Here is a 25,296-nt window from a genome sequence, read left to right on the forward strand (position 1 = left end):
ATCTATCTATCTATCTATCTAATATTTATCTATTATCTATCAATCATATACCATCTACCTACCTCTGTGTCTAATATCTATCTATCTATCTATCTATCTATTTAATATTTATCTATTATCTATCAATCATATACCATCTACCTACCTCTGTGTCTAATATCTATCTATCTATCTATCTATCTATCTAATATTTATCTATTATCTATCAATCATATATCATCTACCTACCTCTGTGTCTAATATCTATCTATCTATTTAATATTTATCTATTATCTATCAATCATATACCATCTACCTACCTCTGTATTTAATATCTATCTATCATCTACCTACCTCTGTATCTAATATCTATCTATCTATCTATCTATCTATCTATCTATCTATCTATCTATCATCTAGCAATCATCTACCATATACCTACCTCTGTATCTAATATTTATCTATTATCTATCAATCATATACCATCTACCTACCTCTGTATTTAATATCTATCTATCTATCTATCTATCTATCTATCTATCATCTACCTACCTCTGTATCTAATAGTTATCTATTATCTATCTATCTATCTATCTATCTCATATCCATCCATTCAATATCTATCTGTTTATCTGTCTTTCTATTATCTATCTATCTATCTATCTATCTATCTATCTATCTATCTATCTAGCCATCCATCCATCCAATATCTATCTAGTCCAATTCAATGCTATTAATATTCAATTTTTAATATGAGCTGTATATGGTATAATAGAAAAAGTAGAATATAATTTGGTACTGCTATTATTATTGTCCCTTTTCAGTGCACTTATTACTTGTATTTTAAGTAGAATTTATGTAAAAAGTGCTCTACAAATGTGCTTTTGAGAAATATATATATATATATATATATATATATATATATATGTAGATTTTTTTTTAGAAATGTAAGAATTTAGAACATAGGCCCAAAGAAGCTTTAAAAAAAATAAAAAATCTATATAAATCTAAAAACATAATCATCCTGATTTTTCAGCAATTTCTATCATTTCAAATAAATTCTAGGAGTGAAATGTGCCAAGGCGTTCAGATTCACAAACTGTGAATGAAGATGAAGACAGTGATAAGGTTTTTTGTTCCAGTGATTGGATGCCGTCCTGTAGTTTTTTGGCTGACACTTTTTTACTGTTTATATTTTGTTTGGCATGTAGGTTTCAGTGACTAGGTGGATTTTAAGGAAGAGTTTAGGATAGGGTCATAATCTAAAGCTTATCCAGGGACATCCACTCCTGAGCGCACTTACAACTGCTTTTATGTGACGTTTTTCCCCTTTTTTATTTCACATGCTATTTATGACTTACTGACATAAATACATATAGCAGTTGCTTTTTATAATATTTTGCTATAGTTTTATGTGACAAATGTCCAAAATAAATAAATAATTTAAAGTTAACGTTTGTGAATAATTATCTGTCTACCAATCTGACTAAATATATGTATATATATCTCTAGTATCCTTCTCCATGTCTTTCAATTTTTTTGCTCCAGTTTTATTAATAATATAACTGTGTATGTTAATTTTATGTCATTTTTTTCCATGAATTATTTTAGCAGCTGAATACCTCAGACTACACCTGGTATGAAATGGGTAGTATAGGAATATGGACACACGGTCAGATTCTCTGATACAGTTTTGGAAGCCAAAATCAGGAGTGGATCATATAGGAGAGAACGCATAAAGGACAGATAGGACGTCTCCTCTTTTCTGAATTCACTCTACGTCTTGGCTTCTAAAACGGCTTCAGGTAACCTGAGCGTGTGGCCGTACCCTCAGATGTTCATACCTGTCCAAAGTCTCCTGCTGCTCTTCACAATTCGGTATCTGCCCTTTTTTTTTTTAAAGCTGGAAGCTTATACTGTAAAAATATATTTTATCTCACAAATGTGACAACCCACACCACTACATCAGAGAAGTGTGGTCTAATGACTGTTATATCAGCATGACATTTATAGTCAGTCTGAGCCTGACTTGTGACTTCTGTCAGCCCTCAGCATAGTGTTTCCAGCATTACTTTATAGAGCACTTGATCATTTACTTAGTCTTTCACATTAAGTACCTGCTTTACAATAAAAATAATACTTTTTATCAGTTTTATACAATATATGAATGAGAATGGCAACTCTAAGTTACCTTTACATTTTTGTTTAAAAAGCTCTGAACCTGAGGAAATGGATGTTTTTTTTTCTTAGGTTCCAAAAAGAGAGATAGTTGTAAATTACTTTATGTGAACACTGTTTGAGACTTAGGGATGCCAATGTGTTGCATTTTTACATTTTGCAGAAGGCCCTGTAAAGTTTTATTTTAGTTCTCCATTTAGAATTAGTTTTATGAGGTCCATTTTCTTGGCGAGCATTACTTCTGAAAACAATCCAGATGCAGAAAGAATTGGTTAATGATGTTCACTGTATGGTGAAAAAATACATGGATTTAAGTGCTAAACTCTGCATGTCCATGGTAGTTCTTTCTGTGCAGAGTCTACACCTGTGCTCTAAGTCTACACCTGGCTGTATACTTACTTAGAGACCAAAATTTAGCCTCATGTATGCTGACGTATTATTCTTTACATCTATACCTGGCTATATACTTTCTTAGAGACCAAAATTTAGCCTCATGTATGCTGACGTATTATTCTTTACATCTATACCTGGCTATATACTTTCTTAGAGACCAAAATTTAGCCTCATATATGTTGACGTGTTATTCTTTACATCTATACTTGTCTATATATTTTATTATAACCCAAAATTTAGCCTCATATATGTTGACATATTATTCTTTACATATATACTTGTTTATATATTTTATTAGAACCCAAAGTTTAGCCTCATATATGTTGACATATTATTCTTTACATCTACACCTGGCTGTATACTTTCTTAGAGCCCAAAACTTAGCCTCATGTATGTTGACGTGTTATTTTTTACATTTACACCTGGCTGTGTACTTTCTTAGAGCCCAAAATTTAGCCTCTTATATGTCAACATATTAGACTTTACATCTATACCTGGCTGTATACTTTCTTAGAGCCCAAATTATAGCCTCATATATGTTGACGTGTTATTCTTTATATCTACACCTGACTATATATTTTCTTAGAACCCAAAATTTAGCCTCATATATGTCGATGTGTTATTCTTTACATTTATACTTGTCTGTACATTTTCTTGTGATAATGGTATGTAAAAAGCTGCAGAATATGTCAGCACTATATAAGTAAATAAAATAGAGAAATATGACATAAATCATAGTTGCTTAAATAAAGGACAGTAATGAAGTTCAGGCCTTTGGTCTATTCCTGCAACCATGTATTATTCTCATAGAAATCTTCAATACTTATTAGCCTTTATTATCTTTCCAATCATTCTTAAGAAGTGTTGACTTTCATGCTGTGTTCACTTTTATTACCTGTAGTTTAAGAGCTTTGATACTGACGTTAGGAAAGAGAGGAATTGATTTGTAATGTGGCGCTTTATTATATGCACTTACATAGAAAATGTCTAGCTTTACTGAATATATAAATATATATATATATACACACACACACTTTATATATATATATATATATATATATATATATATATATATATGCACATTTTTTTTTTGTAGTGTGTACAATTTGACAACAGCTGGAAGTTTACAGCTAGGTATTTTGGATAAAAATCTAAAAGCTAGGACAGAAAAGACTGAGTTGGAAGCTAGGGCAGCCTTCCTGTGGGCAGCAGGCTGCCTGCTTAAACTGTTGCCTTCCCACACAGAGAACAGATTGTATTTTAACTCCTTCTCTGGCCTAGTCAGAAATAAAACATAATAATTACATCATTAAAGCTGTTCTTTAAGAATCAGTAGGTTGGGAGCTTCCTCTATGACGTCTGCTATGTTGTCATGCCATTTTGATATATATATATATATATATATATATATATATGTATATATGTCTATGTAGAATAGCAAAAAGCGACATACCGTATCAAACCTCTATTCTATTTCTCAATGACCATCTTTTTGTGATATTATGATTTATTCACTTGTAAAATGAAACTATATCTCCTTTAAAATGAGTTTAGTTGGACCAGACCAGTTGAAGATACTTTTAGTTTGAGATATACCGTCTAGAATATAATGTCTGTTCTATAGCATCAGCAGCACAGAGCATGCCTTTTAGTTGGTTTACAGTATATGTGTAATTGAACTGATTAGATTGTATAGAAAGTTTGAAGCTCTTTTGACTTTGGTTGACCTGGTCATCACAGTGAGCTTACAAACACGCTGTGAGTTCAGCAAGATGACAATGCAGGAGTTTTGTCAAAAAAATGAAATGCACGACTTGCACAAATTCCTTGCTTGTCCAGTGGTGCCCTCATAATGTCACAGCATGCAGAGGCACCGTCATTGCCAGCTGCATGCCAAGTTGCTACTTGTTCTAGGTTTTGAACTGATTCACCGTTGTGGGGGAGGCAGAAATCCTTGGGTATACATATTACTATTTAGAGATGTAAGGAAGAGAACAAATAAAGTGTATATTCACTGTAACAGTATCACTATTTTCTGTCTGTGCCTTGATGTGTGTATGTAAGCTGCTACACACCCAGTACAATCTTTGCATCGTTTTCTGCACGTTATTACTTATTTTACTGACGCCTAAAGTGGTCTCAGTGCACAGCATTTTGCACGCAGTAAAGTGTTCAATTGAAATAGTATTTGTAAATGTATTCCCCACACACTGTACGCTTTGCTACTTACGATGAATACATCACTATAATTTTATCCCATAGGGTCTAAGGAGTGCTATTAAATTACCAATTACCTCAGGTGCTCATTGACAGAACACTTTTGTTAGTTCAGTCTTGTTTTTTTCACCTGTAGGTGACTGTAGTTTTCCCAGTAAAAAGTAGTCAAAATGTTATAAATGGTAGCAATACATAGCTATAATATTAAAATTAAAAAGCAAGCTTGCACAAAATCTACCTTGAGACATGGCTAGTTAACTGCAAGTACTGCCGGAACAGCCATTCCTTGGTAGCTTTGCCATTGGAATGGTGTGATTCCGGTGCAGGAATGCCTGTCTCCCCAGAAAATGGATCAACTTTAATAGCGCATGCTCGCTATGCCAATAGCAGTCTCTTGCTGAGAGCATGCTCTGAAAGCGGGAACTGAGTGGTACTGCACAGAGCTTGTAGCTTTTTTTTTGCTTTGTTTCCCTGTGCCATCGACAGGAGAAATGAACTGTGGCATCCACTGTTGCCTCCTGAACATTTAGCCTCCATTTTTTTTAACTCTATAGTGTTCTTCTTGGGGGAAAAAAGATACAGGCGTAGAAAATGGTACTGCTTGTAGTCAGCTCAATAGTACAAAATGAAAGCTTTAAATGTTGGATTGAATGTGTTGTTTGGTCACCATTAATGTTCCTATTTCAAGTAACATCATGTAGTTTACTAAGGATCTGTTTTATATGAACTCATTCATATATGTCTACATTTTGGGTAAGGTTGATGCTATAATAATTCCTTTGCAATTCTGTGATCTAATTTTTCATCGCTTTCTTTTTTCAGGATGAGTTCCATCCATTCATTGAGGCTCTTCTTCCACATGTCCGTGCAATTGCCTATACATGGTTCAATCTCCAAGCTCGTAAGCGCAAATACTTCAAAAAACACGAAAAACGAATGTCAAAAGATGAGGAGAGAGCAGTCAAGGATGAGTTGTTGAGTGAGAAGCCAGAAATCAAGCAGAAATGGGCGTCCAGGCTTTTAGCCAAGCTGCGCAAAGATATCCGCCAGGAGTACCGGGAGGATTTTGTGCTTACCGTGACAGGGAAGAAGCACCCCTGCTGTGTACTATCAAACCCTGACCAGAAGGGCAAGATCCGGAGGATTGATTGCCTGCGGCAGGCCGACAAAGTCTGGCGTCTGGATCTGGTCATGGTCATCCTCTTCAAAGGTATCCCCCTGGAAAGTACGGACGGGGAACGGTTAGTCAAATCGCCACACTGCACCAACCCAGCACTTTGCGTCCAGCCACACCATATAACTGTATCGGTCAAGGAGCTTGACTTGTTTTTGGCGTACTACGTACAGGACCAAGGTAAGCCCTTTCTTTCCCAACTGTTTGATCCTTTTGACATTGTCAAAGGTCATAGTCTTTATTTGTGTAATGAAAGTGTGTATTTCTGCTTACTGTGCTTCCACATACAGGTTTTACTGGTGTTCACGGTAGGGATGCGTGTACACAGTACACATTTTCTGAAATACTACAACTTATTTCTATAAATACTATAAAATATATGTAGATCACACATGTAACTATGTTCTAAATCATAGGAGAAGTCAGAGTATACAGCTAAGAGTGTGCATGTATGTTTTAGATATGACCATCTTTACTGGTGCGCATGATCTTCCTGAGCTTTTGGACATTTTTTGCACCAGTCCTGGAATTACTGCAATGTCAGGTCAATGTGTGGAGTGGACCGAGCAAGCTCTTTTTTAATCTCCCTGTTCTAGAAATCCATTTGATATATGGTCCCAGAAAACCGATAGCATATACCACACTTGATGCATGATATGGAGGCCATACTGGAGCCAGATAGTCTCCATTTGTATCCAGGGCAGTTCTGTGCGTCATACTGTGGACATGATAACTTCTCAGATGTCCACTAGGAATTTATTTTTAGAATTTATTTTTTAGAAATTTTAAAATGTTGCTGGTAGATTAGAAAATACTCTATTTCATTGCACTTTATAAGGTGTTGCACCGAGCACTTTTTACAATTGGTTTCCAGAATCTTGCATCTTGTGAAGCTATGAAAAAAAACCTGTCACTCCTCCTGCTTAGTACACAATGATGTCAAAATAGCAAAATACTAAGCCTATGGGTGATAGGTGACAAGAAAGGTAACATTTCTGTACGTACAGATTCTGTTACTCTCATAGTTGATGTAAAAAGAAGTTGTCCCATTGTACTATGTGGGGACTGCTGACACGTGGCACAACACCGTCATAGCCTAAATGGTTTGCACATACTGTATTCTGATAACATGCCCCACAGTGATTTTTCACACCTAAATGAATGTTCCTATCAGTGTGTTAATGAGTCTTTTGAAGCTTTTGACAAATGACTAATGTGTATACGGTCAGATATTTACAGCTAAAATATTTTATTATTTCGTCATTGCGCTGAATGTACCATATTTTCATAACTGTGTCCATTTTTGCTTTTAGGTTCTGTTACTTGTAATATGAGCACAAAGCATTGAGGTGAATGGGTCCTCAGATAACCTGGGTGATTCACAAACTTGGTTTACTGTTCCTTGTCCTTAACTGCAGGTAGCAGTTCAATGTTTCCCTTGTAAAAAAAATCTGTTCTATATAATGTAGTAAGTAAAAAAAGATCTGTCCTGTAGCGCTGGCATTCTGAGTAGGCCTCTCATTAGATAGATAATACGGATGGGGTATCTGCTCCGAGTGGAGAATATGATAGAAGATAAAAACGTGGCACATAGGAATAACAAGAAAAAAACATTTAATTAAAGGACAGCCTGACGAAAAAACTGTGTAACTTTAGTTGCTTTGCTTTAACATCACCGTCGGGAGCTATTTTAGCACAGTGGTAGAATTTCAATATGGTTCATTTAAACCAATTTCCCAAATCTCTTCTTATTTTTTATTTCATTGTATTTTACAGTGATGTCATTTCTAGAAGAGCACTTGGCCTATTAATTGCAAGTCTGGGCTTCCACCATCTAATTACATACATTTGTTAGAGGAGTTTGTTTTGTAATATTTTTGTAATAAAGGTTTCTCCACACTTGGGTTTCAAGTTTAAAAAATGAGTGGAGGTGTCTCACAGACATTGTCCTATTCTCTTAATAGCCATTTTACTGTGTATGATCCTCTACTATTTCCCAGTTACTGTGTGCGATAAAGGATTCTGCCAGTAGGATGAGAAACCATTATTGGACCGCAGAGTTGTGTGACAGGAGATCAAGTCACAAAGGGTTAAATCATCAGGTTTTAACCTTTCATGTTTAATATCTGGAATCTAGAAATATTTGGATATGCTACTTGCTACAAAATGATCTGACAAGTTCCCAAATTGAATAAATTGTAAGTAGAATATAAAGTCAATTTTACCTTCATCTGTCAAACACAATAAGAGAAAGCTAAGCGAGCGCTCATTACTTCACATGAAGATTGTCTCTTTTGGGAGTGTAACACCTTAAATTATGTCTCGTTAGATGGATGATGGATGTGTGTGAAATTTGTTTTTGCATGCATGTTTGTCTATCTATCTATCTATCTCATATCTATTTGTCTATCTATCTATCTGTTTGTCTCTCTATCTATCTATCTATTCTACCAATATATCTCATGTCTATCTATCTATCTATTCTACCTATCTATCTCATGTCTATCTATCTATCTATCTATCTATCTATCTATCTATCTCTCTACCTATCTCTCTACCTATCTATCTCATATGTCTGTATCTATTTGTCTATCTATGTGTCTATCTCTCTATCATTTGTCTATTATCTATCTATCTATCTATCTATCTCCTATCTATCTATCTATCTATCTATCTATCTATCTATCCATCCGTCTATTTATTATATGTCAGTCTAGTGTATATCTAATATCTATCTGTCTCATATCTATCTATATATAGGTCTATCTGTCTAGCTATAGGTCTATCTATCTATCTATCTATCTATCTATCTATCTATCCATCCGTCTATTTATTATATGTCAGTCTAGTGTATATCTAATATCTATCTGTCTCATATCTATCTATATATAGGTCTATCTGTCTAGCTATAGGTCTATCTATCTATCTATCTATCTATCTATCTATCTATCTATCCATCCGTCTATTTATTATATGTCAGTCTAGTGTATATCTAATATCTATCTGTCTGTCTATCTATTTTAAGTTTTGCACGCATAATAATTAACAGTAAAACTTTAGATTTTGTATGGTACTTATGAAGAAGGATGTGTAAGCCATTAAATTCACACTAGATGGCAAGAAGTATGGGAGTTTTTTTTTCTTTCCATGCACAAAAAAAGGATGGGTAGCTCGAATGCCAGCGTTGGTTGGCAGTGGCATTAGGATTGGCATGAGCCCCTCTTTGTTTTGCTCAGAAGGCCTGTGATTCGCTGGTTGGCATCCGCATTGCAGTGTCGAGCGATGCTTCAATATATTGACAATTTCCATAAATAGCAAAGTCAATAATCAGCGTTTAGTCTTTTTCCCAAAAAATATCAACAGATTTTCGATATTTAATATTTTCATAATATACTTTTGTGATTGCATCTTTTTACTTATGCTGACCCAATTTTAAATGCAGTTTGCTGCACAGACTCTTGCACTTTTAACTAATTCTGTGCTGGACATTTCTGCAAAAGGAATTTGCTAAACCTCTTTCGAGATTGATGGATTACATTATTTAGGAGGCTGTGTGCGATTACAGAGGAGAATCTACATATATAGGAAAAAATACCATAAAAAAGAAAACATCATATATCCAGCAAAACTGAAGTGAAGAAAATAATCAATACAATCTAATGGTAGCATGACAGCTTCACTCGCAGTACTTGCTAGAGATCTTCAGGGACATCTTTATATGGAACTGTCATTTTGCAAGGCTTTTCTTTCCTATATTTTATACATTCTTTTTCTCTCTCCCTCTGCTGTGGACTGCTGCTTGAGATCCGCCATTTTGGTTGTCAAGTGCCAAGATTACAAAAAAAAAGGCAGAGAATCTGCATGATGCCAATAATGGTTGCCACTGGCACCGAGGTTGGCATCAGTTCCTCTTTGTCTTGATTCTGAATGCCTTTGATTCGTTGGTTGGCATCCGCAATGCAGTGGGCAAATTGTAAAGTTTTTGACAATCACAGAATGAAAGCTGCTTTACGTGCCTGTTTCAGGGAAAACCACAGCTTTGAATGCCTCTTTGTCTGAGTGAATGTACATGTGTCTTAATGTATGTGTCTAGAATGTATATATTTATATATCTCTATCTATGGATATATAAAATGATGTTACATTTCAGATGACAAATTTAAAGCTTACACTGAGGTTTTTTAGGACTGCAACATTTCTAGTCCCAGAAAATGAATAAAAACAGCAAATTGTGCTGTGATTTGTCTTAACTGGAAAAGGCCGAGCCGAGCAGTTCATCGGAGCAGGTTTTTTAGAGAAATGAATAGGTCACTGCTTACACAGTGCAGTATGAACATAGTTGGTGTTTGATAGTGTAAATCATACTACATGTTTAGCGTCCCTCTGCTAATATGGAAATGGAAAGCTCTCCTTTATATCACTTTTATACCGACTTTAGTTTTCCTCCTCTTAACACACACTAGCTAGGATTTGTGTAGTTGTCCTGAAACTTGCCATTGATGAAAGATCTTCAGTTTCAGTGCTATAAATTCAGAGACATGACCAAATGTAACAACGGGTCAGACACCGAGAAATGGACAGTGTACATAGAAGGCATTTACCTAATGGGCCTGCCTATGAAGAGGAAGATGAGACGTAGCTTTCCAAGACCCCTGCCTGTCATGACGTCTCAGATGTCATATCATGCAAATATAGGAAGCAAGTGAGAAAAGATTTGGTACATCAGGAAATATGGTAGACAGTTTTGATCCCAGATAAGTATGTCCACATATGTATGAAGAATGAAAGGTAGGTGTACATGGACTGCAGTCTGTCCTGCAGTCCAGCGTGCAAGAAATGCAGGAAGTGTCCTATGTCATTTTAATAGATTTATGACGCTAAATAAAAATGCTGTATAGACAACACTATTGATATACGACCCTTTTAGTGTGGGCCTGATAAGCTAAATTCACAGGGCTGTAATGGAGAGAACTAGGTAAGTGACGAAATGTAAGGATGGCATGCTAAAATTTGCTTTATTCTGGAACATGTAAGCCATTGGATCTAAGGAATTACACTCTAATACTACAGAATAGTTTATACAATTCATTCCTCATCCCCCTCTTCTGCTTGTCAAACAGATCTCTTGTGTGTGTTTTTCCGCATGTTCCGATGGAGGTAGCATTATGTATGGTTACACAATGCTATACAGGGTCCAGATGGTGACAGTAGGTGAGGATCTTAGTTCTCAGGAGGGATTTGTGAGAAGGGACAGACGGCGACACACCACAAAACCTTGATATGCTGTGAATGCGTTTGTTGCAGGTTTCTTATCATTTCTAATATTTATTAAATGGGTTGAAGGCAGAATGTGAAATCACTGTTATACAAAAATCACATTCCTACAATACAATAATTTAACATGAAACTGTCAGTCTGCTTTAGTAGGAATTCCTATATAAACTGCACAGTGCATGAAGTGATTGTATACATAGAAATTGGCATGAGATCGATAAATCAGTAGATCAAGCCGTAAGCACAGTCTTAAATATTGAAATGTTGGCGTTGTTAGGTTGTAGGATTTAGGATTTTTTTTTCTTCAAAAGCTTGTAACGACTCTTTACATCCCCTATGCTCTCAGGGCCATGTGGCAGACTGAGTGGCAACTGTGAGACACACAGGGCCCAGCTGTCATTAAGGGTAGCCTGGCACCCGCTTCCTACTAGGGAATAGAAAGCTGTTAGCTGCCTGCATATTGTGGCTTCCAGGTCCCATCATTTGCTCAAAAATATCAGCTTGAAATACGGGGTAATAAATGACAGAATAACACAGTACTCCATTTTGCTCCTTGGCTTAGCATGGTGATTTATCCCAATCCTACATAATCATTATGTTTTCCTGAGAAAAATAAAATATTATTACATTTCTAACCATGGAGCTGAAAATTAGTATGTTGATAGGAAAAGGAGGTTGTTATTACACAGGGCTATTGTATGGAGCATTCCCCTGCCCTGTGTATGTAGGTTGTCAAGTGTATATAATGCAGAAAATGCATTTCATGTAACTTGCTCGACAACCAACACCTTTTTTCTCCTTTTTTAGGTAGACTTATTGAGTTAAGGCTAATTTACATGGGGCATTTTTCAGGCTAATTACCGGAAACAAATATTTGTACAAATACTCGTTTCTGACAATTGACCCATGTAAAGGTGCCGTATATCACCCGATAAAGGAGAAAAACACCTATGAGGACACCTAAATAAACAGTGTGGGCACCAGATTGTGCTGTGTAAATGGTGATCTGCTGCCCAGAAACAATGACGGGAGATGGCAGAAGCCATTGCTCATCTCCATACAGTCTAAATGCTGCTCTTACCTCCACTGACGAGCAGACAATTATCGGGAAGGAAGGCTTCTTCCCAATAACTGCCTGTGTGTAAATGTGCCCTTAAAGTTAAGATGTATTGTTTTATTTTAGGAGTACTCAGCCAGTCATAATTATCAGTATAATTCATTGGAAGTTACATGTAAGTGACTGAGAACATCACATATTTCACTGATCAGTGCAATACTCTACTGAGGGCATCTCTGTCTAGGCCTATTAAGAGAACAGTAGAGCATTCATGCCTTTATCTTATCCCTCAGGATTACCCTTCAGAGAATGTCTTCCCTCACAGCACCAGTAAACTGACAGTGGGTTCCTTATCTATGCAGGAGTTTTATGTCTCTGTGCTGACTACTACAGAAAGACTGCATTTGAATGTCGTACTGCCAAAATGAAAAAGAAAAAAAAACATCCAAACCCTGCACACATACACACGTGGTGGTGTAATACAAAGTGAGCAATATTCTGCAGACAGTTGGGCAAGTGCCTGGACTCAGTACTTGCATGATATTACATGCCAACTTGTAGATTCCTTTTGATCTTTAGCATTTTTGACTTTGCTTCTTAATAAAGCAATTTTAATTGTGAGATAAGAAATACTGTGGAGAGAACTGATAACTCGTCCCTGTTTATGGTTTATAAGCTGTGAGCTTTTCCACCTCCGCAGAAATAGACTTACCTTTCATAGATCAAGAGGGGTAGCACAGTTTATCCCTGCCCAAGTGCCAAGCAGAGACACAAGTAGTAACACTGTCAAATAACGCCTTGAAGTCACAAAAGCCAATTGTCTGAAAAGTGGCAGGGTTTTTAGAATTTAGTAAATAATGTTACATTTAATGACTCTGATGCCTGGAATTTTATAGATTCTATAGAATATAGCTGTCTGTAGGGGAATTGACTATTAGAATGAGGCGCCACTTGTAGTTTTTGCCCAATAGTTGATCAAATGTTAGCTACATTGGTTTCAGTCTATTACGGAGTGCAGTGTATAACACATGAATTATGGGTTATAACTAATCGAGAATGTTCAGATTAGGGCTCTTTCACACTTGCGTTGTTCTTTTCCGGCATAGAGTTCCGTCGCCGGGGCTCTATGCCGGAAGAATCCTGATCAGGATTATCCCCATGCATTCTGAATGGAGAGAAATCCGTTCAGGATCCATCAGGATGTCTTCAGTTCCGGACCGGAACGTTTTTTGGCCGGAGAAAATACCGCAGCATGCTGCGCTTTTTGCTCCGGCCAAAAATCCTGAACACTTGCGCAAGGCCGGATCCGGAATTAATGCCCATTGAAAGGCATTGATCCGGCCTTAAGCTAAACGTCATTTCGGTGCATTACCGGATCCGACGTTTAGCTTTTTCTGAATGGTTACCATGGCTGCCAGGACGCTAAAGTCCTGTTTGCCATGGTAAAGTGTAGTGGGGAGCGGGGGAGCAGTATACTTACCGTCCGTGCGGCTCCCGGGGCGCTTCAGAGTGACGTCAGGGTGCCCCATGCGCATGGATGACGTGATCGCATGGATCACGTTATTCATGCGCATGGGGCGCTCTGACGTTATTCTGGAGCGCCCCGGGAGCCGCATGGACAGTAAGTATACCGCTCCCCACCACTACTATGGGAACCAGGACTTTAATAGCGTCCTGGCTGCCATAGTAACACTGAACGCATTTTGAAGACTGATCCGTCTTCAAATGCTTTCAGTTCACTTGCGTTTTTCCGGATCCGGTGTGTAATTCCGCCAAATGGGGTACACGACGGATCCGGACAACGCAAGTGTGAAAGAGCCCTAAGTTTAGTTAGCTTGGGGTATTTAGCGGTGGTAGGGGTGTTTTTTGATGAATGTTTTTAGGAGTTGTCAGGTAGCTATATAGAGGGGAGAAGCTTGTATTTATTTCCTATATTATGATGAGCCTCTGTTGTGGTGAGCCGCTGAATGGGTTAACGTTTTCTCAGTTGCACAGTCAGCCCTCCTCCAGAATAAACAACTAGGTCTATTGAAATTCTGAATTCATTTTCAACTTTGATTTGTGGTCGAGCCTTAAAAACACCCAAATTAATTGTTTCCAGCAGTAATTTTCATCCTACTGTTGTTTTTAGGTGCCGTTCAGCCAGCTTTAAAAGTTCTTCAAGCGAAAAAATGAAACAAATTGTTCAGAGTTGAGGACAGCCATGTGATTTTTGATCTCTACTTTGGTGCAGATGCCGCACAGACTACTATAAATTTGTCCTGGAAAAACCACTTGTTTTATGTGTTTTGTCTCCGCTTCTGGCCATAATGTCAGGCACCCCTGCTGAGTGATGCAAAGCTTAGTGTTAGGTTTAATTGACCAGAGCTGATTTGTTAAAACAATTCATTTAGGAAGGCAGTAACCGGACAGCCCAGGCCAAGTTTGCTACCTGAATCCCTTGACCTCTAGAGCTGTCTGGGTCAGGGGACGCCTGGCAGCCATTTGAACTCTCCCTTTGTTTTCTGGTGTCACTGTTTTCCCTCTGAATCTTTTGTGGTTACAGCTGACAAGTAGGCCTCAGCCATGGCTTTACACACCAGTGTCTCTCAAGCAATCCCTCGGGAGGGGCCCAATCTTCTGTTTGATGTGGTCTGGCTGTACTTGTTACTTTTGTTTGCTGACAGTAATAGGGACAAATTGGCACAAGAGGTGTCAAGAGGATTTCCAGCTTTTTAGGAGGAGACTTCATTTCACCTCTCTGGCTCCCTGCCTTTTTTGTGTGACCCATTCATAAATCTCTATAGCTTCACGAGGCTTTCAATATTATGCTGCAAACTTAAGTTCTTTTAGTGTATCCAACAGTAAGAACAAGAGTGTGGCTTCTGTTACTATAGTGCTTTAAAGTTGGTGGTCCCTCAAAGAGTAATAGAAGTGGTACATTAATGCTTATGCTGTTTTGGGGATAAGTGGAATCTAGTTATTTGTGGGCAGTCATTATTATCTCACTATCCAGGACCATTTAAAATGTGTTTGAGTCTTTTTACAAAATCTTGTTTAATCACCCTTTCAGCTATACTTATATATGGCTATTATTATTGTTTATTATTAAAGCGCCATCTATTCCATAGCGCTGTACATATGATAAGGGGTGCACATACATAATATAGACAATTGCACTAATCATAAACAAGACGAGTTACAGACTGGTACAGAAGGAGAGAGGGCCCTGCCCGTGAGGGCTTACAATCTACATGGTATGGGAGAAGGACACAGTATATTATACAGGGTAGCCCACAAAAAAGTAGCCCACCTCCAGCGATAGTATGACAAGATGAATGAGCAAGTGGCTTATTTTCTTTTTAATTACCCACAAGTCACAAAAGATGCTGAAAGTGGTCCCCGTCCACGCCTATGCATCTTTGACATTCATCATGTCAGATTATGTTGGCTGATACTGATTGCAGCTCTTCATCAGTAAAAAAATGTCCTGCTTTTTCCAACAACATGGGGCAACATGTCACATCTCACGGATCTCATTGGTACGGGTTTATGAACTGTTTGCGGAGGAGCGAACTATGAGCAAGGGGTTATGGCTGCCAAATTCCCCAGACTTATCCACATGCAATTTTTATCTGTGAAGAAATGTAAAACAGAAAGTGTCCGCTAACAATCCACATCCCCTGGATGAACTCAAGGAGAATATCACAAATACTATCCTCAGCATCAATGCTGAAGAGCTTCAATCAGTATCAGCCAACATAATCTGACATGCCCAAAGATGCATAGGCGTGAACATGGACCTGTTTTATATATATATATATATATATATATATATATAGACCTATAGGTAAAAGAAACAGACCATTTATACTTCTGAACCTTCTGACCATACATGGTAGATAGTTGTCAGATGCTTGTTTGGCTGAAAGCTATCTCTTGCGCTCTCGCGAACCTTTCCAATACACATGCTTGCCTAGCTCAGCCTCCTAAAACACCTCTGGTTGTGGCTTTTCTTCCTGAGAAGAAAACAATTGGGAATCCAAATGTCCAATCTTTCTCTCCCCGTCTTCTGCATTAGATGGTTGGCCAGTTCTATTAAAATCAGCATGTTTGGCCTACATTGGTAAAATGTATACCACCAGGTTTATATTACAGTATATTGGATTTTGGAGTAGTGAAAGGAGTTAACCACATTCCAGTTCACATTCTCTATTGGTATAAAGACTGCAAACCAGTTCACTTAATAAACAACTTTTCTTCTGTCCTTTTGTTAACAAGCTTTGATGGTATCCGAAGCTCTTCCTCTTTTATATCACACCAGCAAGGTAGTAAAACTGTGAATTGATCAGAGGTCATCATACCTGGCAAGTCTGAATAAAACAACCTCACTGTATGTAAGAGTATGTTGCAAGCTTCTTTGGTTTCCACACATTTGCAAGCATTTAGGGTAGCAAGAAAGAATTTGCTGTAATTACTGCACAGAACTTAAATTGTTACTAAAATCGTGCACATGAGGAGAGGAATAAAGCAAATAATCCGTATAGAGGCCACATTGTTACGCAGGCTTTGAAGGCATATTCCGCACTCCAAACCTCAGCAGAAACGCTAGCGTCTAAACTGTTATGTTAAAGAAAATTAACATAATCTTGAAATGGTACACATATGTTTGTGCTCAATATTTGTGGAAGGGCTGTAAATCTGATTGTCTAACTTGGCTGCTCTTACATTACTTCAAGTGCTGTATTTGTAGCCCAACCAAAATATTTTGCTCAATGATTTATGAATATCGCACAACATTTTCTGTTCTATTTACACAGACCAAAAAGGGAGAGAAAGCTGCTTACATTAATATGAGGATCACTGGTCTTTTAGGGATTAAATAGATTTGTTATGCTGCATTAATCCTTTTTTGGTACGTTTGAAATGACTTCTTACCGCTAACAAACACATCATTAGGTCCTAGTTTTTACCCTGTAATGCAACACATGTGGCAGCGGAAAAATCTGACTGTAGGTTTCAGACCAAGATTGCAGTGGGAGATGCTAAGTAAAACGCTCAATTGGATTTCAGGGCATTATATGAAAAGGAATAATAATGAAAATAAGAGTGAACTGTGAATGGCCCAGAGCTCCAGATAGCACGTTTCAACACATCTGGTCACTATTTGTTCCATCAGGTAATAAAGGATAGCAGCGTTCAGCAACCTTCAGAATACTTGCTGGGCTAGAAATTAAGTTGTCACAATAGCAACCTTGTAACGATTACAAGTTTTAAGTCAAACCTTGTCATGTGTTATGGTCATTTTCAATTGATGATTCATGTAGGAGTAGAATAAATTAGTAGGTTTTGTGTAGGTTAACCCTTCTTTGGCCAGAGCTGAGAAAAGACTTCTAGCATTAATAACATTTTTAACTTTAACAACTTGGTAGTTCTAGAGGATACACAAGAAAAATGTCAGCTATTGCTAAGCCGAAACGTAGCATTTTCCATATCAGTGAATAAATGTTTTTTTTTCATTAATTTTTTTTGAGTGCTGCCTGTTTCTCTGGACTCAGAAAAAAGCTGCACTCAAAAGAAGTCAAGGTAAATGGCTTGTGCCAGCGTATATCACCTTGCCAAGGAACCTTAAGTAGCAAACATGAACTCCATGGTACTCCAGCTCATTCGGTGCAAAAAACTGTGTTGTTTTTCACTCATCATACAACCTTTCAATCCACTTCTGGATCTTTCTTAGGTATTTGAGAAAGATCCAGGAGTGGATTGAAACGTGCCCACTATCACCATGCACTTGCATTACTGCCATACAACAGCAACATACAACATGGAAACAGATTATAGCTGTGTGTATGAAGCATTGAAATCAAAGGTGTTGTATCCATTTGATCCTACAAGTGCTCATTGTAGCCACTGCATACAAGATGATATGTTAAATGTGGTTTTAAAGTGTTTGGAAAATGGATAATATTGTATACAATCAGTTTAACTGATCCTCCTATTACTTTTTGCTGGATTGTAACTGAAAGCACTGTATCAGTGTATTTGCTGGATGGAAAAGCGCAGACATTTGTGCTTTCCTGTGCAGTAAAAAACCTGACCGGAATTCAAAATAGATAAAGCAAATGCACTTTGGCATCCATTGTTTTCGACCGAAGGCCATGTATCTGTTAAACAAATCAGATTTGTAGTAAAAACTGATCATTTTACCTGAAACAAAAAAAAAAGTGTGAAAGAAGCCTTATACCATGGAATCAGTATCTGACATATGATGTAGTGAGAACATCTATTCAAAGCTTTACCATGCTTAACTCTGAAGTGCTTAAATTGATCTGGCTAAATGTATTAATGTACTAATATCCATATGAGATATGAAAAGACAAATGATAAAATAGTATTCTTTTGCATTTCAGTTCCTGCACCTTATTGTTAGAGTTGCACAACTTAAAATAATTCCAGAAAAGGGTGTTGGTTGCCTGGGGGTTGTGGCCTTTGTGTTATGACTGGTATTCTTAGCAAAGAAGACTCATAATTAAATAGACACTAGCACAATTATGTAAATCACATCACATAAACCATTTCCCTTCACATAGCCAGTATAGAAACAGAAACAAACATTGCTGCTTTCTTTCAGGAACAGGGCATATCTGACCACAGATTGCATCTGATATTGCAATTCAGGCATAGAAGTGAATGGGCATGAGCCACATTATATTCTATATTGATGGCCTATCCTCAGGATAGTTCATTAATATCTGGTTGGTGGGGGTCTGACTTTTAGCATCTTTGCTAATTAGTTGTTTGAAGAGGCAGCCGGGCTCTGGTGAGTGCTGCGGCCTCTTAGGCCAGTGACATTATGTTGATTGGTCACATGGCCTAGTTCAAGTAAATGGACCTGAGTTGCAATACCAAGCACAGCCGCTATACAATGGATAGTGCTGTGCTTGGTATCCAACAGTGATGTTGCATCGCCCACTGAAGTACGGTGACCTCTTCAAACAGCTAATTGGCAGGGATGCCAGGTGTAAGACCCTCACTGATTAGATATTGATTACCTATCCTGAGGATCATCAGTATACAAGACTCAGACAACTCCTTTGATGCGGTGTGCCTGTATGACTATATGATTTCAGTACCATTTGTATACACTGTGCTGATGACACTCTCAGTTTTATTGATATTCCTGATTCAAGTATCCGATTACCATATCTCGGATCTACACACAGACAGATCTCCGGGGAATGAAATAATAGCATGTGTGACCATATATGCTATTGTCCCATTTCCCTGATGACGTTGCTGAGAGTATTGACACCACAGTATATACAATCCATACTTAAATCGTATAAACACACAGTCAAACATATGTTTTTAACATTCACTATCTTGACCCACACACTAATGTTAGGTTTTAATTTATGAAATCAAATATGTTTTAATACTCTACTGGCGGAAGGCTAGGTCACCAGTCAGAGTATTATCCCCGTTAGGTATTGGACTTTTAAGCCACCATGCCTCACACAATCTATGCACAAGTATAGTGTTTTTATGGAAAAAAAGCTGCCATATTTTTGTAATCCTGGATACCTATTTTAGGGCTGAGTTTACATGCTACATACAGCTTTTGTTGTAAAAAAAAAAGGCAGCAAAAATCATATTGTAAAAATCACATGTGTTACCACAATTGACAAATTTGTGAAGTGGTAATTGCCAATGTTTTTTTCTATGGGGGAAACCCATATATCTAGCATTTTCCACCTGTAAAAAAGCATGTAGCTAATTACTGCATCACATAATTGCATTGACTGTGGCATCTAAGAAGTTAAACTGCTGGGATCTGACTTCTCTCTGATCTTGGCAGTGAGAGTGGGATGGTACAGACAGAACTTCAGAGCCCATGCCATGCACTGTAACTTACTGCTTACTGTAACGTACTATTTCGGGCAGGGGTTAAGGGTACTGAATAAACAAGGCAAGCATTTTGGCCACATACACATAGAAACAGTTTAAATGGAAGCATGCAGAATGTTCTTCTCATATAGTCTGTGAGAATCAGAAATAAATATATACTCTACGTATATGATGTGTTAGTGAGGTATCTTTATTAGAGATGCACCATTTCTTCTAGCCCAGAATATGGTTAAGGAACCATACTGTGGCATACATGAAACCTTAGTGCAAGCTTTGCAAACATTTAAACATGGAATAAGTAGAAAGAGAGTGATATATATATATATATATATATATATATATATATGATATATAAAATGTAATCATATACAATATATCATCCTAAAGATAGTGTCAAGAATTATTCTATTGTATCAATTAAAAAGGTTTTGTGGCAAATACACAGGAGGTGGGACCCATACGTATTGGGGAAACAAGGTCACCCATGGGAAAAGACATACAGAGCAATGCCCAGAGACTATATTATTAACAGTGAGGACACTCTCCCATATAGATAATCATTCTCATCCTGCAGGTATTATATTAAATGCAGCTTTTTTAGGCATAGTGCTGCTTTATTTGGAAATCTCCAATTCCTCCCAGGGTGGCTATTGAACTTTGTACTTCGTTCCCAGTATAACAAATTTTATATCTGCTGATTTGATTGCAGCCTGTTGGTTATTTTATGGCAAAGTCCATGCTGGTCATTTGCCTAATATACTTTGATGAATGACCTGGGTAAATAATTACTTAATTATTACTCATGTCAGTGTTACAGCATCAATCAGAGGAGTGCTGCATTTGATTCTTGCTCACCAACAAGTCACAGCTGAGTGACTGTCACACATGACCTGAATTCCCCTGTGTGACATGTTTAAAGTGACACCAAGTCCTTTCTGTGTGTGTATCATTTCTTTAATGTATTCCAGACTAATAATACTAGTGCATCAACTTTTGTATCTGTAACTCTATTAATGTAATGGAGTTGACATATTTTCCACTGGTCTCCAGTATATGTTGCAATGCAGCAAGGGGGGATTTCAAAAGCTGATAAACATACAAAGAGAGTGTTGCTGTTAGCCGACAGTAGACACATCTGTTCTATGACAGCCTGTAGCTACCACACCAAATACAGAATACAGACTGTGAGAAGGAGCAGCCCTCGTTCAGCTGATTAGTTTGCAAACTGTTTTACCACTTTACCACTGCGATTATATAAGGAATATTTTGACAAATGTTCAACCCCAGTTACAAAAAAGTTGCAACGCTGTGTAAAATGTAAATAAAAACAGAATGATTAGCAAATCTCGTAGACCCATATTTTATCCACAGTAGAACACATATCAGATGATGAAAGCGAGACATTTTTCCATTTTATGAAAAAAAATTACTCATTTAGAGCTTGATGACATCAACGTATCTCAAATAAGTTGGGACAGGATAACAGAAGGCTGAAAAAGTAAGTGGTAATAATAAAAATCAAGTGAAGGAGCAATTTGCAACTAAGTCACATGACTGGGTATAAAAAGAGCATGTTAGGGGCAGAGTCTCCCAGAAGCAAAAGATGGGCAGAGGTTCGCTAATCTGCAAAAAACTGCTACTAAAATTTGTGGAACAATGTAATATTATGAAGACTTTAAATACCCCACTATCTACAGTGCATAATATCAAAAGCTTTAGAGAATCTGGAGAAGTCCATGTTCTCAAGGGACAAGGATGGTCAATATTGGATGCTCGTGATCTATGAGCCCTCAGGCAGCACTCCATTAAAAACAGACAGGATTCTGTACTGGAAATCACTGCTTGGGATCAGGAACACTTCCAGAGATCATTGTTTGTTAACAAAGTTTCATACTTCGCTGTGCAACCCAAGTTAAAGCTGTATCATGCAAAGAAGTGCTGCCGTCTTCTCTAGGCCGAAGCTCATTTTAAATAGACTGAGGTAGAATAGAAAACTCTTCTGTTTTCAGATGAATCAAAATTTGATATTCTTTTGGAAAATGATGGAGGCTGTATTCTGCAGACTCGAGACGAGAGGCACCATCCAGCTTATCAGCACACAGTTCAAAAGCCTCTCTTATGGTATGTAGTTGCATAAGTGCCTATGGCCAGCCTACACATCTGGAAAGGCACTACCAATGCTGAACAGTATATATAGGTTTTAGAACAACATCTGCTCCTATCCTAACTCTCTTTTACAAAAGTCTTTGTATATTTTAGCAAGACAAGTATAGGTGCTGAACTGGCCTACCTGCAGTCCAGACCTTTCACCAATAGAAAATTTAGCAGCTAGAATCCTATATCAGACAAGAATGGGACAACATTCCTCTCCCAAAACTCCAGCAATTGGTCTCCACAATTCCACATCTTTTTTTAGATATATTGCTGCCATCAAGTTCTAAATATGTTTTTTGTTCACGAAACAGTAAAATATCTCACTTTTAACATCTGTGTTCTGTGATCTACTGTAAAGAAAATATGGGTCTAAGAGATTTGCAAATCATTGCATCCTGTTTTTATTTACATTTATTTACATTTTACATGGAATCCCAACTTTTTTGGGAATTGCAGTTATATAGGCAATTCAATTTTTAGGTCCTTAAAGGTAATCTTTAAAGTGAGGATCATGTCTGATGAGAAAGTCACTTTGAATGCAGTATGTCAGAGCTCATGGAAATCATAGTGAGTTGAGGGATTGCTATGATTGCCTTTTCTTGCATTTTCTGGTTACTTATGTTACTTTCTTATATAGCTCTGCTTTTTTATACCCCCAAGATTTTCTATGTCTGTTAATATTTCAGAATTCATATACTGTACATTAATCATTAACTCTATACAGGATGTACTGATCATTACTTTGGATCATTTATAGAAGAATTGCTTAAAGTCAGCGTAAGTTCCCCAAAATGTCACCATTTCATAGAATCCTGTAAGTTCACAACAGTAATTACAACCATGCTTTCAGCTGAGGTTTAAAAGGGCAAAATATGAATTTCATAATGTCATTCATCTGTCAAATATGGCAGTGGATACAGTATTGCCCTAGATTCTTTTGGTTTTGCAAAGATGGTTGTTTCTGGTGGTTTGGTCTCCTTTGGTGTTACAGTTGTGCAGGAGAGTTATGAGTCACATGAAATTTTCTTACTTTCATCCTTTTTTGTGTGTTTTCACCAGATCTGATTTCACTTTCTCTTGACTCAGCATTGCTGTGCAGTACAAATCACCGCCTCACAAAGAAGCCAGACGTTTCGCACATCCTTAATCTAACACAGAGCTCCAGTTGCACTGCTGGTGGTCTTGATGACTTCTTAAGGATTCAGTAATAGCCATCAAACCATCCTATTTCAACAGTCACTTTGATGCACAGCTTTTCTTTACACTTACTATCAACATTTGTTATTAGATTTGTAGCTGAGGGCTTTGGGACATGGCTTCAGGTCATTATGGCTTTCAGTGTCCCAGACATAGGGCTTTGAATATTGTATTGAAGCCAAAACATACAGATGATTCTTATAGTGCTGTAGTTTAGTGTTATTTTACTTGGTGGATGGATGAAAGCTATATAAAGGTGTCATCCTACGTAGTGTAACATTTATACATAGATTTTAACCCAGTTTATAAGGTTTCTTAAACAATTGACTTTATTTTCATGAGGATGTGGCTCCTGTATCCCAAAATGCAAATTGTATGTGCATGGAAAGTGAATTGAAAGTCAGTGGAGGTCATAGCGGTCAAATTCCCACCAATAACACACTTTTGATGGACTTGTTCAATCTAGGGAGGGGGGGGGGGAGTCATTATTAATAAGCCTCTTTATCTCGCTGTGGATCTGCCGAAGTTATGTACAGGTGCCGGCTTCTACATAACTTTGGGGTATCCAGCACCGGTCTAAATGTAAGACAGCTTCCTTGCTGGCTTACATTTAGACCATTTTCTACACTTAAAACAGGCGTAAAAAATTATGAATGATACGGGCTTACCGGCCCGTCCCCTTCCCCCTCCCATGCCACACAGACTTTTTTTAGACCTGTTGTGAGTGGGGAAAAGTCGCAGATTGTGGCGCAATTTCGATGTATTTCAGGATATTAAATGACCCCTAGATGTTCTAAATTGTGTAACATTTGAAGAACAATATTAGTTTATGTTTAAGTATATTATAATTGGATAGCTTACCTAGCAAAGAGAAAATATGTTTTAGTATAGTATAAAAAAGCAGTGGGTCCGCAATATGCGGGCACTGGCCAATGCGGACCCATTCAAGTTAAATGGGTCTGGATTCGTCGCGGCAGCCACTCGGATAGTGTCTGTGCATTGGGGACCACAAATTGCAGTCCCGGCCGGAGCGGCTGAGCAATGGCTGTGTGTAGGAGGCCTCAGCTAGTTTTCTTTTGCATCACTTTAGATAAATTTCCCCTTTATATATTAATTAGGACAGTGTGTATGGCCTTAATCCTCTAACCTTATATGAAACAGACAACTTCAATTTTAAGTTTATTAACAGCATTATAAAAAAAATTTGGCATAAAAAAAGTTGTCAATTCTGACGCACACCATATTTGTGCTAAATTTTGTAACTTTCGACTCTTCAAAAGTGATGAAAAAGTTCTGTAGAGTCTAAAGACAGAAAAAAAGCACAAATGCATGTACAAATCTATGCCTGCTCAGGTGGACTGGAGATGCAGAAACATTTTATTATTATTTTTTTTTTTTTTGTGTTTTTATTGTGCTAAACTATTAAAATAAAAATAAAAAATTCAACTTTATATTTGGTATCACTGTAATCGTACCGACCTATCCTTGCCAGAAAGAGTTAAAGGGGTTCTGCACCTTCATTTAACTGATGATCTATCCTCTGGATAGATCATCAGCTTCTGATCGGCGGGGGTCCGACACCCGGGACCCCCGCCAATCAGCTGTTTGAGAAGGCAGCGGCGCTCCAGCAGCGCCGCTGCCTTCTCACTGTTTACTCACTTGAATGGAGCTTAGCCGCGCCCACTCTAGTTGATACAAGTCGGGACGTCAGTGGGTGGGCGGCCCGGCGGTAAACAGTGAGAAGGCCGCGGGACCCCCGCCGATCAGAAGCTGATGATCTATCCAG

At 37.6% G+C, this 25,296-nt stretch overlaps 1 protein-coding gene and 1 pseudogene across 4 annotated transcripts in view; one reads left to right on the forward strand and one right to left on the reverse strand.

Annotated features, from left to right (window-relative positions):
• The window catches only part of NFIB (nuclear factor I B), a 230,973-nt gene that overhangs the window by 14,189 nt on the left and 191,488 nt on the right, over positions 1-25,296 (forward strand). For all 4 annotated transcript variants that reach the window (XM_044272279.1, XM_044272271.1, XM_044272295.1 and 1 more), the window contains exon 2: positions 5,590-6,121. In XM_044272279.1, the coding sequence (XP_044128214.1) occupies positions 5,590-6,121 (532 nt within the window). The remainder of the gene's footprint in view (positions 1-5,589; positions 6,122-25,296) is intronic.
• Positions 6,449-6,599, reverse strand: LOC122925222 (annotated as a pseudogene).

The sequence above is a fragment of the Bufo gargarizans genome, chromosome 1, assembly GCF_014858855.1.
Source record: "Bufo gargarizans isolate SCDJY-AF-19 chromosome 1, ASM1485885v1, whole genome shotgun sequence".
Classification (NCBI taxonomy): Eukaryota; Metazoa; Chordata; class Amphibia; order Anura; family Bufonidae; genus Bufo; species Bufo gargarizans.